The sequence below is a fragment of the Giraffa tippelskirchi genome, chromosome X, assembly GCF_054371585.1.
Source record: "Giraffa tippelskirchi isolate mGirTip1 chromosome X, T2T-mGirTip1v1.2.pri, whole genome shotgun sequence".
NCBI lineage: Eukaryota > Metazoa > Chordata > Mammalia > Artiodactyla > Giraffidae > Giraffa > Giraffa tippelskirchi.
In genome coordinates, this window is record NC_137289.1 from 146871245 (window position 1) to 146894021 (window position 22777).

Below are 22777 nucleotides of genomic sequence, written 5' to 3' on the forward strand. Positions count from 1 at the left end.
ACAAGCTCTTTCCTCAGTCTCTGAGTTTCTCTCCAGGCTCCTCTCTCTCCACCACTAACCCCACACACGCTGCCCACGTCACGTTCCTGAGCACACCAGGCCCTCCTCTCTGCACCGCCTCAGACAGCGCTGTCCTCCCCCAACCGGGCAAGCTCCTATTTATCTTCCAGATGCTGGCATTTCCATCACCTCCTTCAGGAAGCCCTCCCTGATTTCCTAAGTCTGGGCTAAGTATATTTCCCAGGCATTCCTCCATCCCCATACTTACCACATCCTGATAGGATTATATTTATATATGTGTGTGTATACATACATACACACACATACTCCGACTAGTCTATAAGTGGGGCAGGGAGAGAGTCTGTCTGGTTCGTGTGCCACCATAGGGATCAGGCCAGGCATTCAGACCCTGTGTCCCCTTTAAGTGGGCAAGGGCCCCCTGCCTTGTCCACTGTTGTATGCATGTCAGGTGTACAGCTGGAACTATATATCAGGTTGAATGAATGAGAGCAACAAATGAATGAAAATCAGAAAACTCAGGTCCATCCATTCACTCAAGGGCTACTTACTGAGCACCTGCTTACTATACAAGTAAGCTCTACACCCTGGGTATAGCACTGAACAAAGCAAACTCAGGTCCCTGCCTTCACGGAATCCCACCTCACGCAGGGAGAAAGACACTAGACTAAATAAGTAACTAAGTAAGGGGGTTTCCCTTGTAGCTTAGTTGGTAAAGAATCTGCCTGCAATGCAGGAGAGCCAGGTTCGATTCCTGGGTTGGGAAGATTCCCTGGAGAAGGAAATGACAACCCACTCCAGCATTCTTGCCTGGAAAATCCCATGAATAGAGAAGCCTGGAGGGCTACAGTCCATGGGTCGCAAGAGTCAGACATGACTTAGTGACTAAACCACCACCAAGTGAGGGGCTCTGACAAAAGGTGTAAGTGACGGAGAGAAGAATACAGTGTGCTCCAGTGGCGGCCATCTCCCACAATGGTGCCGGAGAACAGGTGGGCAGATCCTCAAAAAGGTAAACCAAGAGTCACCATCTGACCAAGGAATTCTCCCCTCGGTGTCTGCCCACGAGAAATGAAAACATATATCCTCACAAAGATGTGGACACTGATGTTCACAGCAGCATATTCACAAAAGCCAAAAAGTGGAAACAACCCGTATGCCCATCAACTGCTGAATGGAAGAACAAAATGTGGTCCACCTAGGATGGCAATAAAAAGGAATGTAGTATGGACACATGCAGCAGTGTGGATGAGCCTTGGCAACATTATGCTTAAATGAAGCAAGCAAGTCAGAAAGGATCAAATATTATATGATTCCATTTTATGATATGTCCAGAATAGGCAAATCTACAGAGATAGAAAGTAGATCAGTGGTGGTCTAAGACTAAAAAGAGGCTGGGGGCACTGCAGCTGATAGCTAAAGGGTAGGGAGGTTCTTTGGGAGCTGGTGAAAATGTTCTAAAATCGATCTTAGTGTTGGCTGCAAAACTCTGTGCATACACTAAAAACCACTTTAACAAGGTGAATTGTATGGTGTGTGAGTTATAGCTCAATAAAGCTGTTATATACATACACAATACATACATAACGGTGGGCGAGGGAGATGAAGCTCCAAGAGAGAGAATGGTACTTTTAGAAAAGGTAGCAAGAAAGATGACCTTCGAATAAAAACGTTGTGTGGAACAACAGCGACCCCCAGCGACGGCTCTGGGTTAAGGCCCCTCATAGGAGCTGCAGGTTGGGTCTCTCCGTCTTAGGAGTCAGAATACAATACCCAGGCTGCCACTAAGGAGGTGACAGGCCAGGCAGTGGGACTCCTGGGTCTCACCACCATTAGACAGCTGGGGAATGGGAAGGTGAATGGGGCACTGTTTTCTGGATTTCCCTTCCCAGTACATCAGATCAAAGGAACACTTTTGCCACCTTCATCCTCAAGATCATCCATTTCTTGCCTCCCTCCTCTATCTCCTGATGTGACAATGGGATCGCCCTTCACCAGCGGTCCTCACCCCCGGCTGCACATCAGCATCACAGGTGGAAGGGGCTTTACTCATAATGCTAGGGCGTCATTTCTGGAGTACTATTTAATTGAAATTTGGGCAGCAGTATTTTTAAATCCCCAGGTGATCCCACCTAAAAGAAGTGAGGGAAATTGGATTACCAGAGAAGCCAGGTTGTTGGTATCTGATGTGTTAAAGACAGCCCAACTGGGCTCTTGGATCAGTTGATAAATCTAGGCCAGAACATCTACTCAGATTCCTTCATTTCCCACGTCCATCTCTCCTTTCCAGGAGCCAAAAATAACACTGGGTAGAGTTTTATAAATCTATTCTAAACAAAGACATCAAAATTCACAGCAAACTACTTCTCCGCCTTCCTTTCAAGGTCTTCACATTAGCAGTCAAACAAAGGGGTGGCAAAATGTCATATATCTACGAACTGCTACCAGTATCCACAGGGAGCACCACGGGGAGTGGAAGGGCAGGATGGGGCAGATGGGCAGCTGCTGTGACTGGAGGGAGAGGACTGCCACTTCAGCACTTTTCTGGGCCCTCTATTACCCGCCAGGCACACAGAGCCTTTCCCTGGCAACCGAGCCCCTCCCACCATTGTAGATGTAACAAATGACAGGCGGCCAGAAATCAGAGTCCTCCAATCACAAAATTTCACTCTGTGCCCCATGGGAGTGCTGTCAGATAGCATGTACTACACTGGACCCATATCACAGTCATTCTCTGATCAGCCCTATAACCATAACTATGATGTTACTATAGGCAGAGGGTTTTCTTAAGGAAATCTCTTTAACTTGATCAGTTTTTTCCTCTTTGACATTAACCTTCACAGCCTCCTAAGAGGAAGGAAATTTCAGGAAACGATTTCCATGGAGGGCTGGAGCGTTTGCTATTAAAAGGGGAGTCGTCCCCTCCAGATACACGTTCATTTGCTCTGAAAACACCTATGGGTCACAAACATGGTGTTGGGATTATAAAAATGAAGGAGTCCCTGAGGGTCAGAACAACCCAAGGTCTGGAGGTACCTCTCCCAGGCCTCTCTCAGACCCTGCAGCGTCTCGTGTTACTGGGAGCATCTCTTGATGTTCATCCCAGGGCCTGCCACTGTTAGTCAAGTTCATTTTCACAGGATGTTTCAGACAGCAAAACGTTCCCATCCTTTCTAGCCTGCTCCACAGCCGAGTCCTACAGAACGTGAAGTGTGTGCTTTTGGTTGCTCAGTCATGTCTTACTCTTTGCGACCCCATGGACTGTAGCCTGCCAGGCTCCTCTGTCCATGGGATTCTCCAGGCAAGAATACTGGAATGGGTTGCCATGCCCTTCTCCAGGGGATCTTCCCGATCCAGGGATCAAACCCGTGTGTCTTGCACTGGCCACTGGATTCTTTACCGCTGAGCTACCAGGGAAGCACAGCTCTCTTGGTACTGCTTTCCAATGACTGTATCTGGTCCACCCATGCCTTGGGGTCTCCTTGCTTCACTGATAATATATTGGCAAGTCATGTATTTTGCCCTTAGATATTTCAGCCACAAACTCTTGGCATGAAGTACAAGAGAAACAGCACGTACCTGCCAGCAGGCCGATGAGCAGCATGACTGCCCATCCCGACCAGGCATCCAGCAAGCTCTTGATGAACTCCCATATGGACTCCTTGCTTTTGCTGGTTATCTAGAAATAAAAAGACATCAGAGCTGATGTGGATACACATTCCAATTCAAACTTCGTTTCTGCAACAGTTTCCTCAGGAAACAGGGTGACTGAGAAAACAAATGTAATTATGCAGCTAGATGGCCACTTAGCTGATTCTTTCAGTTACGGAGCATGATGGTCAGATGGGCTTTCTCGTTCACAGAGCTATGAGGATGACAATCTCCAAAGAATCAGAATCCCCAAAAAATCACTTAAGTAAAAAAACCTTACTAAGCATGACTGGATCCCTGATTATTCCAAAGTCATTCTGAAGGGAGACGTCACTTCGGTGTCAGCATTTTCAATACAAATCACTATTTTAGCTTATATCGTAATGCCTGTTCACAAAAGACCCTCTTCAACAAAGATTTCATTTCATTCTTTGGTTTTCCAGGCTACGTGTTAACAGCAAGAACATCTTGGTCAAATACATTTTATTTAACTGGTACATTCCAAGCATAAGAACATGTGTGTGTATGTGTGTGTTTACAGCTATGGACTTTTGGACATCTTTTTTATAAAGTGTTTAACTTCTTTTTTATTGGAGTATAGTTGATTTACAATGGTGCGTTAATTTCAGGTGTACAGCAAAGTGAGTCAATTTAATAGATATGTTCTTTTTCAGATTCTTTTCCATTATAGGTTATTACAAGATATTAAATATAGTTCCTTGCACTATACAGTACGACCTTGTTGTTATCTATTTTATATGTAGTACTGTGTATCTGTCAATCCCAAACTTCTAATTTATCTCCTCCCTACTTTCCCCTATGATAACCATAAGTTTTTTTTCTATGTCTGGGAATGTTTTTGTTTTGTAAATAAGCTCATTTGTATTAAATAAGTTCATTTGTACATTTTAGACTCCACATATAAGCGACATCAATATTTGTCTTTCTCTGTCTGACTTCACTTAGTATGATAATCTCTAGTTGAATCCATGTTGCTGCAAAAGGCATTCTTTCATTCATTTTTTATGGCTGGATAGTACTCTACTGTACGTATATACAACATCTTCTTTATCCATTCCTTGGCTGATGGACACTTAGGTTGCTTCCATGTCTTACATGTAAACAGTTAAGAGTTTTCACTAATATGCCCAGGAGTGGGATTGTTGGATCATATGATAACTCTATTTTTAGTTTTTAAGGAACCTCCATATTGTTCTCCATAGTGCTGTACCAACTGACCTTTCCACTAACGGTCTAGGAAGATTCCTTCTTCTCTGAATTTATTATTTGTAGACTCTCTCTCTCCAGCATTTATTATTTGTGGACTTTTCGATGATGGCCATTCTGACCTGTATGAGGTGACAACTTATTGTGGTTTTGATCAACAGCAAGAACGCTGAATGAGGCCGCATGGACCACGTTTCCCAGGCAGATGCCTACGTCTACACACACTGTAGGAGCCCCCTTTTCCCTCCCTGTGTTAACAAAATCCTACATCCCTGAGATCATCATTCCCCTACACCCTTAAGAGCAAGGGCTGGCAAACATTTCCTATAAAGAGACAGAAAGTCAATATTTTCAGCTCGGAAGGTCAGATGGTCTCCGTGGCAACTACTGGAGTCTGTGGTTGTCGCACAAAAAGAACCATGAAGAGTGCGCGCATGCGCAGGCGGGGCTGTGCCAAAGCAGTGGGACTTCTGGTAACAGGCGATGCACTGGATTTGCCCAAGGGCCACAGTCTGCAACCCCTGTTCCGGACGGAAGGCTGCCCCCTCGCCTCCCTTCCTCCAGGTCAGAGCCAATCGCCTGCATCAGTGTCCGCAAGACCTCACTCCCTACACATCTCTCAGCCTCCCTTCCCTGCCATTGTGTAACGCGATGTGACTCAGTCTCACTTTGGATATGACAGCTCATTCAGACTCTCTGAAGCTGTTCTTGCCTTTGTGGCTGCTGCATCTCTGACCTGACCTCTCGGTGGAGGGCACGCCATCCTTGCCACTCTCTCCCCCTTTCACTTGCGGACACTCTGCTGGTTGCCCTCCTTCACCTCTGAATCTTCTAAGCATCCATCCCTAGTCCCCAGTCCCTCCCACGGAACCCACGAAATCCTGGCAACACTCCTGATCTCTCCTTCTCTAGACCCAGGCCACCTGGACCACTTTTAAAGCTTCAGCACCCACTCACACGCCAAGGACCCCTCCTTCTCCACCACAATCCTGACTATGCCCTTGAACGGCACAGGGCTGCAGGCTGGACAAACAGCTCAAACTCACAGCGGCTGAAACATAACTCGGTGGCTTCCCCCTAAAATCTGCTGCTCTGCTTTTCTCCCATCTCGTCATACAAGGCCTCACCCCCTTCTGACCACAGCCAGGCCATCATCCTGACCCCAGTACTGCCCCCCATCCTGCCAATGGCTCCTGTGAAGGATCGTGACCCCAAGCCTCTGTTCGTTGGCACTCTTGTCAGATCTTCTTCCTCTTTCTCCTGAACTCTTTTCCAAGCTTCCTGTTTACCCCCTGGTGGAGCATCTCTCTTGTGGCCATCAAAAGGAAATGTCAACTCTTCTACTCAGTCATTCCCAATGTGGCCCCATTGCCCATGCACCCAAACTCATCTCTGGTCCTCTCCTTCCTTGAATCTGCCACCAGACCTCAGAGCTCCTTAAACTGCGTAAATGTGCAGTCTTTCATGTTCCTGTGACCTATAAAAGGGCAGCTCCTGATTAGGACCCTTTCCCCTTCCTCTGCCTATCACACTCTTACTCATCCATCAACACCCCACCGAAATGCCACCCTCACTAAAAAGTCCCTCCTTCACGGCCCCTCCTCAATGATCCCACAGCACTTGATACACAGCTTTATTGGAGTCCATTAAAACGCATCTTGATGCCAGCGAGATGTCAGGTGCTGTAATATGTGCTTTCATACACACACAGCCTCATTTATCTATAGGTATAATTAACTTCATCCTTGCAAATGAGAAGACAAGGTACAGAAATAGCACTCCAAAAGTGACCCAGCCTGAAGGTGGCCTAGTCAGGATGTACCCGATCTATCTGGTTCCAGAGCTCCCTTCTCGCCCTCCATACCACACCTTGGTATGACATAGCCTCCTACCCAAAGCACCTGGTACTATAATTATGTGTTCACATCACTTCCTTCTCTTCTCTAGAACCTGCCTTACAACGTGATGCATGAATCCAAGTACTAGCTCGGTAACTATCTGGTGAAAGCATGACTAAGCCCTCTGAAGGGATTCCCCTCAATGTAGCTTTATGAATAGCACAGACCTTCCTGTGTCTGTCGGTGTCCCGTGATTTTTCCCTCAGCCAGTCGATGGTGTGGAAGTCCTCATATGTCCCCACATCAGGGAATGGCTCGTCGAGGAAATCCATCAGGTTTCCAGAACCACTGATCACTCCTGTATTGACCATGCTATTTACATCTGGAAGAGAAAATCTGTGATTAGAAATGAAAGCAGGGCATCTGCAGAGTCCTGGAAGGACAATCTATGTGCTCTATTTTCTGGTACCAGAAAGACTGATTTCAGTATAAGTGGTTCTGCTGTGATGAAAACAGTCTGTCTTAGTTAGCATCAACTGCTATAACAAAAATACCACAGACTGGTTGGCTTATGAACAAAATACATTCATTTCTCCCAGTTTCAGAGGATGGCAAGTCCAAGATCAAGGCACTAACAGATTTGGTGCCTGCTGAGAGTCCACTTCCTAGTTCATGTGGCCATCTACTCACTGTGTCTTCATGTGATGGAGGTCTCTGGGTCTCTTTCATAAGGGCACTAATCCCATCCAGGAGGGGCCCACCTTCATGACCTCAACGCCTTCCAAAGGTCCCTCCTCCTAATATTATTGTACTGGGGATTAGGTTTCAACATATGAATTTTGGGGAAACCCAAACATTAATTACTTATTATTTGAGGCAGTTATGTGCTATAAAGTCACCGTGGCCACTGAATTAGTGAGTATTGAAGCACTGTCCATAAGAGAATTAGTCACAACATCAATATATAACTTTATTTTGTGTTTCCATTTAAAGACACCTTATCAGATACATATGGACTTCCCAGATGGCTCAGCAGTAAAGAATCCACCCACCAATACAGGAGATGCGGGTTCAATCTCTAAGTTGAGAAGATACCCTAAAGAAGGAAATGACAAACCACTGCAGTCTTCTTGCCTGGGAAATCCCATGGACAGAGGAGCCTGATGAGCTACAGTCCATGGGGTTGCAAAAGAGTCACACACAACATAGAAAGTAAACAACGACAGCAAAAATATCAAATATATATTGTTGACTCATTCACATTGAACTCACAGCCAACAGCACTGTCACTCAAGCTGCAGGAAGCTTGTCTAACACACGTATTTTTTCCATAAGGTATAGCACAGCCTTCTCAGGCTCAGAAACACTACAGGCCCTCCCACCCTGTATCTCAGGGCCGTTGGAAACAATGAAATTACCAGTAAAAAAAAAAAAAAGGAACAAAAATGTGAAAAATATGGCACTAAAGAAACTGTGAAAAGGACACTTGTTTCTGGTCTGGAAACTAAAACAAGATGGCGGAATAGCACCTTCTCCAACCTCAGCAAGGATCATGCATTTCTGGCAGCTCACCACGTGCACTCTGCAAGCACCACAAGTACTGATTGCTCTGGGGCTTACAAATACATTTTATTGAGAAGGCAAATTCACAAATATGGAGCCAGTCATACTGACGGTCGACTACACACATTTCTGGAAAACCTCACCTTCTGCAAAAGCAGGACATCAAAATGAGAGAGCTGGTGCAGGGGAGGGGAATAGGGTTGAGGCCTACCACTCAAAACCAAATCACTGTAATCAAACCAGTAACCAGCTCACCTAGGAGATAAAGTGGACCATGCAGGCAGGCAGCCTCTGGGGCTGTAGTGTGGATAGCCAAGACCTACAAAGGTCTGTCGAGTCAAAGCTATGGTTTTTCCAATAGTCATGTACGGATGTGAGATGCAACATAAAGAAGGCTGAGTGCTGAAGAATTGATGCTTCTGAACTGTGGTGTTGGAGAAGACTCTTGGGAGTCCCTTGGACTGCAAGGAGATCCAACCAGTCCATCCTAAAGGAGATCAGCCCTGGGTGTTCATTGGAAGGACTGATGCTGAAGCTGAATCTCCAATCCTTTGGCCACCTGATGCAAAGAACTGACTCACTGGAAAAAGATCATGATGCTGGGACAGATTGAGGGCAGGAGAAGGGGACGAGAGAGGATGAGATGGTTGGATGGCATCACCGACTCGATGGACATGACTTTAAGCAAACTTTGGGAGATGGTAAAGGACAGGGAAGCCTGGCATGCTGGAGTCCATGGGGCCATGAAGAGTGCGACATGACTGAGTGACTGAACACCACCACCAGTAGCAGCAATGGGAGAGTGAATATGCTGGCAAGACTTAACTGGTGGGAGGGTCATTCTATGGTCTTAATGTTTGTGCCCCCATCCCAAATTCATATGTTGAAACCCTAATCCCCAATGGATGGTATTAGAAGGTGGGATCTTTGGGAAGCGACTGGATGCTAAGGGCAGAGTCCTCATGAGTGGGATTAGTGCTGATATAAAAGAGACCCCAGGGAGCATGCTGGCCCCTTCCACGGCATAAGGACACAAGAAATCTGTGACTGGGAGAAGAGCCCTCAGTCAACCATGCAGGCAGCCTGATCTCAGACTTCCAGCCTCCAGCACTGTGAGGAATAAATATCTATTGTTTATAAGCCACCCAGCCTGTGGTATTTTGTTATAGCTGCCCGAACAGACTAAGACAAGCCAAGAGCCATGCCAGGCTGGGGGCACGCTGCCCTGGGCAAGCTGCCCTGAGTGCAGACACTCACTTCTAATTTTCCTTAAAATCCAGTCAAAAGGGCGCCTGCTGCCAGGGCAGTAGCAAAGCTGCGTGTTTCTTCTTTTCCTGCCTAAGATAACAATTCCACTCCCATTACCCTGGCTCCCCTCATCTGGAAAACAATCGCAAATAAACCAAGACATCTCTCGCAGTTACACTGCCATTAGAACCTGATTTACAGATCACGTAGGAACTCATCTGACCCAGAGAAAACGCTCTGCAGCAGGACCAATGCTCACCCCCAGTTAGCGAGAAAAATCATATACTCTTACAAAGACAAGAGGTTGGAATAAGCACTAAATTAAAATTACTTTGGCAAAGAGCACGGCAATGTGAATTATAAGGCGGAGACCACAAAAGTGCCAGAATAAAGATGGTTAAAGAAGGGAAGGGTGGTTGTTAAAATATTTGCGCACAGGCTTCTCTCACTGTTTTATGTATTTTTACATCTGGAGGACTCACCCATGACCTGACAAAACTGCATTTTGATCAAATTGAGAAGTCGCTATGGGCAAAGTGGAGTAATCACCCTATACACAGTAAAGTGGCTACAGTAACGGATTTATTGACTGTGCAACTTAGCTGCTTTTAAAACTTTAAAAGTTTGAGGTTTGAGCCATGCCAAGCTGAAAACTATACCCACCAATGAGCGCCCAGGGAAGAAGTATATTGCAGAAGTCAGTAGCAACCAATAAGAAAAGGGAAGGCATAAAGTTGGAAAGCAAAGATTTCATTCTCACTTTTACAAAAATAAGATGGTAATAGCCTTGTATTATACACAATAAAGAAAATCTCTAATGGGAAAAAGAAGGTGGCAGGCTGTTAACTCACCACAGGGAACCCCTGTAAGAAAAACCTAACCAGCAGTAGAGCAAAGAGCTGCAGACACTTGGATGTTCTATTATAAAGAATTTCATGTTACCTTAACCAAATCTCTAAACAAGCAACAACTCTGGGCAATAACAGTTGAAACAAAAAGTCACTCTGGAGAACAACTGCAACTTTAAACTTTGTGATAGAGCATGACATGGTCATGACAATCAGACATAATTGGTAAAGGAAAATAAATATGATCTAATCTGTAGATCTAACTGGGGGCCTTTTAGGGGACTCAGAAGGAGGTGGTGACTTTGCATAGTTCCCTGGCCAGGAACTGAACCCAGGCCCCAGCAGTGAAAGCACCAAGTCCTAACCACTGGTTGTTGCTGTTGTTCAGTCACTAAGTCATATCCGATTCTTTTGCAACCCCATGGACTGTAGCTCACCAGGCTCCTCTGTCCATGGGGTTTTTCCAGGCAAGAATACTGGAATGGATTGCCATTTCCTTCTCCATGGGATCTTCACCATCTAGAGATGGAACCCCCGTCTCCTGCATTGGGAGGCGGATTCTTTACCACCGAGCCACCTGCAAAGCCCCCCTAACCACTGGACCTTCAGGGAATTCCCCTGGCCACATTCCTTTCATTGAGGAAGTCACAAAAACACCACTCGAGTTCAAGGGGAGGGAAGGAAATTCCATTCCTTTTTAAGGGAATGGCAAGGCTCTAGAAGAGCACTCAAAATCAGAAATATTGTACCTTTTTTCAAAAATACAACTTACCACCCAACTTACCAAAAAAATCATGGAAAATTCGGAAAAGTAGCAAAAAGAAAACAGCAATTATCTGTCATCATACTGAGACTGTTAATAGCCTCGGTGGGGGGCCAGAGGAGGAGGAACTAAAACTGCAAGTGGCAGACCTTTTTTTTTTCTTTTCTCTTCCAATCCTGTGTTGTCATGGCAACACCTAGTTCCACCTGAACTTAACATCTCAAATCTTGAGCTCACTTCAGTTCAGTCACTCAGTCATGTCTGACTCTTTGCGACCCCATGGACTGCAGCACTCCAGGCCTCCCTGTCCATCACAAACTCCTGGAGCTTGCTCAAACTCATGTCCATTGAGTCGGTGATACCATCCAACCATCTCATCCTCTGTTGTCCCCTTCTCCTCCTGCCTTCCCTCTTTCGCAGCATCAGGGTCTTTTCCAGTGAGTCAGTTCTTCCCATCAGGTGGCCAAAGTACTGGAATTTCAGCTTCAGCATCACTCCTTCCAATGAATATTCAGGACTGATTTCCTTTAGGATGGACTGGTTGGATCTCCTTGCAGTCCAAGGACTCTCAAGAGTCTTCTCCAACACCACAGTTCAAAAGCATCAATTCATCGACACTCAGCTTTCTTTACAGTCCAACTCTCACATCTATACACAACTACTGGAAAAGCCAGAGCTTTGACTAGACGGACCTTTGTCAGCAAAGTAATGTCTCTGCTTTTTAATACTCTGTCTAGGTTGGTCATAGCTTTTCTTACAAGGAGCAAGCATCTTTTCATTTCATGGCTGCAATCACCATCTGCAGTGATTTTGGAACCCAAGAAAATAAAGTCTCTGTTTCCATTGTTTCCCCATGAAGTGATAGGACCATATGCCATGATCTTCGTTTTCGGAATGTTGAGTTTTAGGCCAGCTTTTTCACTCTCCTCTTTCACTTTCATCAAGAGGCTCTTTAGTTCTTTTTCATCTTCTGCCATAAGGGTGGTGTCATCTGCATATCTGAGGTTATTGATATTTCTGCCAGCAATCTTGCTTCCAGCTTGTGCTTCATCCAGCCTGACATTTCTCATGATGTACTCTGCATATAAGTTAAATAAGCAGGGTGACAATATACAGCCTTGACGTACTCCTTTCCCAATTTGGGACCAGTCTGTTGTTCCATGTCCAGTTCTAACTGTTGCTTCTTGACCTGCATATAGATTTCTCACGAGGCAGGTACAGTGGTCTGGTATTCCAATCTCCTTATTTTCCACAGTTTGTTGTGATCTACACAGTCAAAAGCTTTGGTGTAATCAATAAAGCAGAAATAGATGTTTTTCTGGAATTCTCTTGCTTTTTCAATGATCCAACGGATGTTGGCAATTTGATCTTTGGTTCCCCTGCCTTTTCTAAATCCAGCTTGAGCATCTGGGAGTTTACAGTTCATGTACTGTTGAAGCCTGGCTTGGAGAATTTCGAGCATTACTTTGCTAGTGTGTGAGATGAGTGCAATTGTGCGGTAGTTTGAATAATCTTTGGCACTAATTTTCTTTGGGACTGGAATGAAAAGGGACTTTTTCCAGTCCTATGGCTGCTGCTGAGTTTTCCAAATTAGCTGGCATATTGAGTGCAGCACTTTTTCTTATGGAAATGTCTTCTTAAGCTATGTTAATGAACTATGCATTTGCTTGGAAATCTGCCTTTCTTCAAGATTCATGTCAATTGTTTTATGGCCTGGGATGACTCATCTTGTGCTGATGCCAAAATGCATGTTGTGGGTAAGGGGTCTGGTGCAGCTCTCTCAGTTTTGAGGCGTTTCCTTTCTCTAATTAGCAGCTTGCTAATAGGTATATTTCTTTCCCAAAGAAAGGCAATGCCAAAGAAAGCTCAAACTACCACACAATTGCACTCATCTCACACGCTAGTAAAGTAAAGCTCAAAATTCTCCAAGCCAGGCTTCAGCAATACATGAACCGTGAACTTCCAGATGTTCAAGCTGGTTTTAGAAAAGACAGAGGAACCAGAGATCAAATTGCCAACATCCGATGGATCATCCAAAAAGCAAGAGAATTCCAGAAAAACATCTATTTCTGCTTTATTGACTATGCCAAAGCCTTGGACTGTGTGGATCACAATAAACTGTGGAAAATTCTGAAAGAGATGGGAATACCAGACCACCTGACCTGTCTCTTGAGAAACCTGTATGCAGGTCAGGAAGCAACAGTTAGAACTGGACATGGAACAACAGACTGGTTCCAAATAGGAAAAGGAGTACGTCAAGGCTTTATATTGTCACCCTGCTTATTTAACTTATATGCAGAGTACATCATGAGAAATGCTGGGCTGGAAGAAACACAAGCTGGAATCAAGATTGCCAGGAGAAATATCAATAACCTCAGATATGCAGGTGACACCACCCTTATGGGAGAAAGTGAAGAGGAACTAAAGAGCCTCTTGATGAACGTGAAAGAGGAGAGTGAAAAAAATGGCTTAAAGCTCAACATTGAGAAAACGAAGATTATGGCATCCAGTCCCATCACTTCATGGTAAATAGATGGGGAAACAGTGGAAACAGTGGCTGACTTTATTTTGGGGGGCTCCAAAATCACTACAGATGGTGATTGCAGCCATGAAATTAAAAGACACTTACTCCTTGGAAGAAAAGTTATGACCAACCTAGACAGCATATTAAAAAGCTGGGACATTCCTTTGTCAACAAAGGTTCATCTAGTCAAGGCTATGGTTCTTCCAGTAGTCATATATGGATGTGAGAGTTGGACTATAAAGAAGGCTGAGCACCCAAGAATTGATGCTTTTGAACTGTGGTGTCGGAGAAGACTTTTGAGAGTCCCTTGGACTGCAAGGAGATCCAACCAGTCCATCCTAAATGAGGTCAATTCTGGGTGTTCACTGGAAAGCTGATGTTGAAGCTGAAACTCCAATACTTTGGCCACCTGATGCGAAGAGCTAACTCATTGGAAAAGACCCTGATGCTGGGAAAGACTGAGGGCAGGAGGAGAAGGGGACGACAGAGGATGAGATGGCTGGATGGCATCACCGACTCGACGGACATGGGTTTGGGTAAACTCCAGGAGCTGGTGATGGACATGGAGGCCTGGCGTGCTGCAGTTCATGGGGTCGAAAACGGTCGGACATGACTGAGCGACTGAACTGACTGACTAATAGGTATCTAACTCCTTGCTAAAACCAGCAAGGGGGCACTCTTTCTGTCCCCTCCTAATGTCTGTCAGAAGCTTTCTCTATCTCTTTTATACTTTCAGTTCAGTCGCTCAGTCATGTCCGACTGTTTGCGACCCCATGGACTGCAGCATGCTAGGCTTCCCTGTCCATCACCAACTCCCAGAGCTTGCTCAAACTCATGTCCATCGAGTCGGTGATGCCATCCAACCATCTCATCCTCTGTCGTCCCCTTCTCCTCCTGCCTTCACTCTTTCCCAGCATCAGGGTCTTTTCCAGTGAGTCATCTCTTCACATCAGGTGGCCAAAGTATTGGAGCTTTAGCATCAGTCCTTCCAATGAATATTCAGAACTGGTTTCCTCTAGGATTGACTGGATTGATCTCCTGGCTGTTCAAGGGACTCCCAAGAGTCTTCTCCAGCACCACAGTTCAAAATCTGTGTTTTTTTATACTTTAATAAAACTTTATTACACAAAAAGCTCTGAGCAATCAAGCCTCATCACTGGTCCTGGATCTAATGCCTCTCCTCTGGAGGCCAAGAATCCCAGCGTTGTTCACGGCTCCTAGCAGCAACCTTTCTCTACACTTTAGAGAGAGAATTGCTGTAACATGCTGGTATATTTCCTTCACAGATATATTTTAAAAGAATTCAAAGTATCACGTATCTGGCTCTTTAATTTCATGCTTTTCCCCCTCTACATTTTGAATAATTACCACTGGAAAGGCACCATGGCATAGTGGTTAAAAACACAGGCTTTGAAACAGCACTGCCTTGGTTCAAATCTCAGCTCTTCCACTGAGTAGCTCTGTGACCTTAGGCTAGTTGCTTAACCTGTGCCTCAGTCTACCCATCTCTGAACTTGGGGGGAAGGGGTAGGAGTGGTCTAACAGCATCTACCTCTGAATTTTATTAGCACCCTTAAACAGCAGACATTTGTGAAGCACTTTACTCCTGATACAGGATTGCTGGGGCTTCACAACTGTTTGACAAATGAAAAACCTGAAGTGTTTCATGAAAACACATTTCCCTACCACCCTGCACGCTTCTTGGTTCCCCCAGTTTATCTAATCCGCCCTTTGATGTCTGCAGCTGACAGAAGCAACTTGATGGATCCCATTTCTGCTCAAGGAGATTAAGCAAAGTCACACCGAACTTCTGGGGGACCCTTGGTAATTTCTGTTTACCAAGAAACCATAAGGCCATTAAAGCATGAACCCATGCCTGGCATTTTAAATATCTTTTCCTGAAAGCTCTTCAAAGTCTTTACATTTATCAGAGACTATTTTCTTTCAAATGAAAGACATCTATTTTTGCTAACCGAGAAATCTGCATTAATCCCATCTGGCTGTGTGACCTCCACTGATCTCCGCTGACCCTCACTGCCCTCCTCTCAAAAACCAGAGTCCTGGGCTGGACCGTTTCTCAGGTGCTTTCCAGTCCAGAGTGCACGCACATGACACAGGGCCTGAAACTTACTACTAGCCCCTTTCACATGCATGGGGACAAGCAAACATTTTTTAATTTCTCAAAACCTTTTGTCTCTGTACAGATATTGGTTAAGCCTAGGGGACTTTCCAGAAATTTCAGAGCTATCTTCACTGCCAACTGTTTATATCAGTTATTACAGAGCAGAAAAGCATATTTTAAAAAAACATACTCTTCCCTGTTGGCAAAGTTAAAATGAGATCATCTGAGTGATAATCTCACATCCTCAAAAATTATAGTGATATATGTGAGCATTATTGCCCTTCACACTTACAAATGGGAATCCAGAAGTGTAACGCATAAGAGATTACTAAACACACAGAAAAAGTGAGCCCCAGGTAAGTAGGGGGATCTTGTAACCTGCAAGAAGTTGAGAGGCCATGTTCCCCTCTTCAATGGAAATGCATGCACACCAGTAGCTGCCGCAATCTAATTTCTCTCTAATCAGACCAGACAGAAAGAGCGATCAGGAAGGTGGGGTGTGGGGCTGGGCATAATCCCCGAGGAAGTCCAGGAAACAAGTTATTTACAATCTTCTGATATGCCCTGGTTTTCATAGAACTGCAGTTTTAGTAAAGAGAAGCAGCAAATCTAATGTCTTCATTTTAGCTACATTCTGGAAACTGCTCTGCACTACTCGGCTGGCCTAGGGGCAGGTCTGGATTACCCTGTGGAAAAGTCAGACCTTCCCCTGGTCAACCTTTGCGTCACCTGTGTTTGGAAGAGGAGCACAGAAGAGCAGGTAAGGTGGCAGCCATCTTGGAACCTTTTCCTTCTGGCTTACAGAGATGCACCGGAGGTGACAGCAACTGTTTTCTTCCTACACATTTTTAGATATAATTTACATACCATAATAGTCACCCTTTTACAGTGGGATTTAACACATTCACCAGGTCATACAACCATCATTACTATCTAACTCCAGAACTTTTATTCTCTAAAAGTAAGCTCATGCCCAGTATAGTCACTCTCTTGGCCCAGCCCCTGGTAAGCACTCATCTGGACACTTCATAGAAACAGAATCATGTCATATGTGTCTTTTGTGCTGGGCTTCTTTCTCTTATCATAATATATTCAAGGTTCATCCATGTTGGACCGTCAAGGCTTCACTCCTTTTTAAGGCTGAGTAATATTCCATTATGTGGCCAGACCACATTGTGCTTATCCATTCATCAGCTGATGGACATCTGGGCTGTTTGCACTTGGGGGCTATTGTGACTTATGCTGCTATCATCATTCAAGTGTTCATGCAGACATGTATTTTCAGTTCTCTTGGGTAGACACCTAGGAGTAGAATTACTGGGTGATATGGAAAGTCTATGCTTAACTCTTTGAGGAGCTGCCAGACTGAAACCACTTTTCTTAGTGAAGTTTTTTTTTATTGAAATAAACATCTGTTTATAAAAAGGCAAAAATCCTAAGTATACACCTCCACAAATCTTCACAAACTCAAATTCCCCACATAACTGGCATCCAGATCAAGAACAGAACATGACCAGCTTCCAGAAGCTCTCTCATGGCCCCTTCCAGGCCCTCCTCCACCCCTAAAGGTATTCACTATCCTCATACCACAGATTAATTTGGCCTGTTTTTGAAGTTTATACAAATGGATTCTTTTGTTTCCAGTTTCTTTTGTTCTATAAGATCTATCCATGTTGTTGAGTTTATCTAATTATCACTTGTTCATTCTCTGTGCTCTTCAACAGCAAATTTTCTCCATTAAGGGCCAGATAGCAAAGGTTTAGAGGTTTGTGGGCCACGTGGCTTCTGACAAGGACTACTCAACTCTGCCTCTGTCACATAGAAGCAGCCAGAGACAATACACAAATGAATGACTGGGACTGTGTGTCAATAAACCTTGATTCACGGACATTGAAGTTTGAATTTCATATAATCTTCACCTGTCACAAAAAATTATTCTTCTTTCAGTTTCTTTTGATCATTAAAAATGTAAAAACCATTCTGAGCTCATTCTTGGCTCAGGGGATGAGCTGGATTTGGTCCACGGGATGACGTACTTTGCCTCTTTCTGTTCTATGGTATTCGATGCTGGAAACAAACCCCAATGAGTTTATCCACTGTCCTGTGGATGGACATTGGGCTGATTTTCCACTTGGAACCATTACACGTGGTGCCTCCATCAATTACACATGGTGCCACCATCATTTTCCATGCACACCCCCTCCAAGAAGTTGCATAAAGCCCTTCCACTCATCCCCTCCTCTCTCGGCCCAGTAGGGCCGGGTACCATGAGACCCTGACAACGTTCATGCCAGTTCCTCTCCAGAGTCAGACCGTGACAACTTATTTGCCTACTGGCTCTACTAGTTAATCCCCAGATGACTTGAGCAGGTGGAATGCAAAGTCATAACTCAGATTAAAAGTCTCCAATCAACAAGGAAGGCTGGTCACTTGAGGGGGAGTTCCAACAGGTCCTTCGGCAGTGTGGACACGATAGAAATTGCTACCAAATTCTCCTCCCAGCCTTATAAGCCCTTCTAGCAGTCCAGCTTCGCCACCTTTCTCCTTCCTGTCCCCTCACAGTAATGTAACTGCCCTTCTAGGGTTGGCTAATGTTTCCTACAAAGGGCCAGATGGGGACTCTTTCCAGCTCAAGGGGCCATACAATCTTGGTCACAATTGCTCCAGTAGGCCCTTTGGTCACTGAAGCTCAAAGCAGCTCAGACAGAGCGGAAAGGAGTGTGCCCGGGTGCCCTGACATGTGACTTCCAGAAACAAGCAGCAAGCTGGTGGCTGGGGGCTGCCAGCCCTGCTTCACACAAGCACTCATGGGGCATCTGCTACCGGCCCGACCCCTATCCAAGCTGTCAGAGTCACTGGCAGGCCTGAAAGCCTCACCTACCAACAGAAGCAGCCAAAGAAGCATCCAAATCCACAGGGAATGCACAAAGATAAAGAGGCGCAGCCGTCTCACACAGGATTCTGGAAGGGAAGGATGAGACCCCGCAAATGCAACCACAGGTCCTCACTAGCAACATTTCAACCTGAAAGCTTCAGTGAAACAAAAGGTAGTTCTTCACACACACACACATTTCTATGACATCCTACAATCAGAAAAGTTTCTCCAACTAATTAGCTATCCTAATGCTTCACGACTGCAGATGCGCCTGGCATGTCAATAAAAATAAGGTCATAGCATCTCTCTGACAAAGCGGTCAAGGTCATCAGGGCTAGAGGTCACCCATATTCACAGGACAGGGTGGAAAGGGAAGAACACTGAGTTCAGAGCCAGACCTTGGACGGCAACTAAAAAAAACAAAAATTGCAAAAACACTGCAAGTCTTACAGATTTTCCAGAGGCTCCACCAACCAACCACAAGCAGCCTTTACAAAGTCGCTTTTCTTGCAACCTGCGTGGATTACACCAGGCACTAACCTCGGGGCGGGGCCGATGCCTGCCAGCCACTCCTCTGAAGGCCACCAGCCTGAGAACCCCTGGGCTCTAAGAGTGTCATTGCAACACTGAGCCACCAGAGGGTGCTCTGCCAGCAGCCCTGCTGCCACCGGCAGATGAGTCTGCTGGGCGGGGCCTGCCTCCTCCTTTCTCCATCTGCTGCAACCAGTACCCTTCCCTGCCTCCCCTGCCATCCTTCCCTCAGCTTCCTTTAGCCCTAACTCCTGCCTGAGGTTACGGGAACTCCTGTCTCTGCAGCCCATGGCTTGGGCTCTGTGCCCTGAGCCAAATCAAGAGCAATTTCCACTGCGACCTGTGGTCACTCCTCTGTCACCTTCAGTGGCTTCTCGGCTTCTGTTGTTGCTGTTGTTCAGTCACTCAGTCGTGTCCGACTCTCTGCAACCCCATGGACTGCAGTATGCCAGGCTTTCCTGTCCTTCACCAACTCCCAGAGTTGGCTCAAACTCATGTCCATTGACTCAGTAATCACCCTCTGACTCCAGTGCTTCCGTAAATATACTTGCAATGAGCAGCTCTCACAAGCCTGCTGATCAGAGTTGGGACCCATTAGAATCTGCACTGTGATCTCATCTGTGAGTACTCAGTCGCTCAGTCGGGTACAATTCTTTGAGACCCCACGAACTGTAGCCCGCCAGATTTCCCTGTCCATGGGATTTTCCCAGCAAGAATGCTGGAGTGAGTTGCCATTTCCTCTCCAGTGATCCCATCTACAAGGAATCATATACATTGTAAGTGGGGTGGAGGCATGGATGCTTCTTGTACAATCCACTAAGACATATACTTAGGTATCACGCACTTTGCGGAGTGTTTGCTATAGTTTGCAATTTGAAAAAGTGACCTGCCCATCAGTAAATGCAGATTCTCATCTGTGGCTTTTGCCCAGGGCATCTATTCCTTCTTTCGGCGATGGTAGTGTCATTTTTCCTTAGAGCACAAGCCCTTCCCCACTCTTCATGGTCATGGAGGTTTGGGTCGAAAGGGACTATGGTAGGAAGGGAAGCTCCCGTTCGATGGGCAGGTACTCTGGGGCTGTCTAAAAAACGCTCGCCTTTTAAAAAAAGTTTTGGTTTTTTTTTTTTTTCCCAATGCAGACAATCTTTTAGTCGGTATTGAATTTGTTACAGTGTTGTTTCTGTATAATGTTCTGGGGTTTATTTTTTTTAGATTTTTTTGATGTGGATCATTTTTAAAGTCTTTACTGAGTTTGTTACAATATTGTTTCCACGTTATGTTCAGGGTTTATTTTTTAGCTTTGAGGCATCTGGGATCTTAGCTCCCCACCAGGGATGGAACCCATACTTCCTGCACTGGAAGGTGAAGTCTTAACCACTGGACCGCCAGGGAGGTCCTGCTCACTTTCTTTCGAAGCGCAGAAGTGTCTGGAGAAGAACAGGATGCTCCGAAACAGCTCTGTGACAGCGACCCAGGGGGAGGAAACTGAAGGGGGACTAGGGAGTTAGGACCCCGGGGCTCTGCAGGCCAACGTGGGCACATCTTCAGCCTGGCAGAGTCCAGGTTGCTCACCTGAAAAAGGGCTGAGCGCCCTCCGAGGGTGGCCTGGGGATGGGTCAGGAAAGCATGGCACCTGGCGTTTGCCAGATGAGCTTGTTACTGAGTGGATGACAGCCCAGCCGAGCATTTAGCTCCACACAGGGGTGCAAAAGTGGGCCATTCTCACCCTCTAAAATTGTCCCTCCGCCCATTTGGTACCAAAGCTTCCCCCACTCCCCGCTATGTGGGCACATGACCCAGGCTGGCCAACGACAGTCTCCAACCACCACGCATAGCCACTGACTGGGGGTGAGCAAAGGACCCACACAAAGCTACGTGCAGATGATGGGGAAAACCAGGTCCCTCCTTCAAAGGGAGTGGCTAACATGGGAGCCACCACCCTTAGGGCAGGTTTAGGGTTGTGGGAAGGAATGAGGCCGGGCAGCAGACACCAAAGATGGACAGACCAGTGGCTCCTGTCCCCAGGGGACACTGGGCACATTTTGTCACATCTGACGAGGTATGCTGCTGGCATCTAGTGTAAGATGCTGCTCAATATCCTACAATGCATAGGACAGCCCCCAATGCCAACAGCACTGAAGTGGAGAAATTCTTTGCCTTAATCCAAAAGTGGATCAAAGGAGCCTTTTAGACACTTCCCTGTGGGGGTAAAAAAATCTGTCTACAATGCAGGAGACCCAGGTTTGATCCCTGGGTTGGGAAGATCCCCTGGAGAAGGAAATGGCAACCCACTCTGGTATTCTTGCCTGGAAAATTCCATGGACGAAGGGGCCTGGCGGGCTACAGTCCATGGGGTTGCAAAGAGTCAGACATGACTGAGCAACCGAGCATGAATCAGCCACAGAAAGGAACGAATTTGAGTCAGTTCTAATGAGTTAGATAAACTGAGAGCCTGTTATACAGAGTGAAGTTAAGTCAGAAAGAGAGAAACAAATATCATATATTAATGTATATATATGGAATATAGAAAAATGGTACTGATGAACCTATTTGCAGGGCAGCAATGGAGACGCAGACATAGAGAACAGACTTGTGGACACAGTGAGGGAAGGAGAGGGTGGGACCAACTGACAGAGTAGCATGGAAACATATACAGTACCATATGTAAAATATATAGCCAGGGGGAATTTGCTGTAAGACCCAACGAGCTGAAACTGGGGCTCAGTAACAACCTAGAGGGGTGGGATGGGGTGGGAGGTGGGAAGGAGGTTTAAGAGGGAGGAGACATATGTATACTTGTGTCTGATTCATGCTGATGTATGGCAGAAACCTACACAACATTGTAAGGCAATTATCCTCCAATTCAAAGTAAATTAGAAAAAAACTATATCCATCTAGACCTAGAGATGATCACACTAAGTGAAGAAAGTTAGAGAAGGACAAATATCATGTGATATGACTTTTATGTGTAATCTTAAAAAATGATCCACTTGAACTTATTTATAAAACAGAAATATATCCACAGATTTGCTGTATGACTCAGGGAACTCAAACCAGGGCTCTGTAATAACCTAGAAGGATGGGATGGGGTGGGAGGGAGGTTCAAGAGGGAGGGGACATATGGCTGATTCATGTTGATGTCTGGCAGAAAACAACCCAATACTGTAAAGCAATTATCCTTCAATTTAAAAATAAATAAATTTAATTATAAAAAAAGAAATAGACCCACAGACACAGAACACAAACTTATGGTTACAAAAGGGGAAAAGGCTAGAGAGGGAGTTTGGGATTAAAATACACACACTACTATATACAAAATAGATCAATAACAAGGATCTACTCTATACCACAAGGAACTCTATGCAATATCTTGCAATAACCTATAATGGAAAAGAATGCAGAAAAAAGTATATTTATATATATATGAAACAATCACTTTGCTATATACCTGAAACTAACACAACACTGGAAATCAACTACATTTCAATAAACACTTTTTCAAAAAAAACAAAAAATTTACATCCATCAAAAGACAGAAAACTCTATCAAGCAGTGAGCTCAAGGCTTTG

General features: G+C 45.3%; 1 protein-coding gene across 6 annotated transcripts in view; it reads right to left on the reverse strand.

Annotated features, from left to right (window-relative positions):
* The window catches only part of CLCN4 (Cl-/H+ antiporter 4), a 71201-nt gene that overhangs the window by 33251 nt on the left and 15173 nt on the right, over nucleotides 1–22777 (reverse strand). For all 6 annotated transcript variants that reach the window (XM_081566142.1, XM_081566138.1, XM_081566140.1 and 3 more), the window contains exons 3-4: nucleotides 6962–7116; nucleotides 3598–3697 (exon numbers count right to left, since the gene is read on the reverse strand). In XM_081566142.1, the coding sequence (XP_081422268.1) occupies nucleotides 3598–3697; nucleotides 6962–7105 (244 nt within the window). In that variant the 5' untranslated portion in view covers nucleotides 7106–7116. The remainder of the gene's footprint in view (nucleotides 1–3597; nucleotides 3698–6961; nucleotides 7117–22777) is intronic.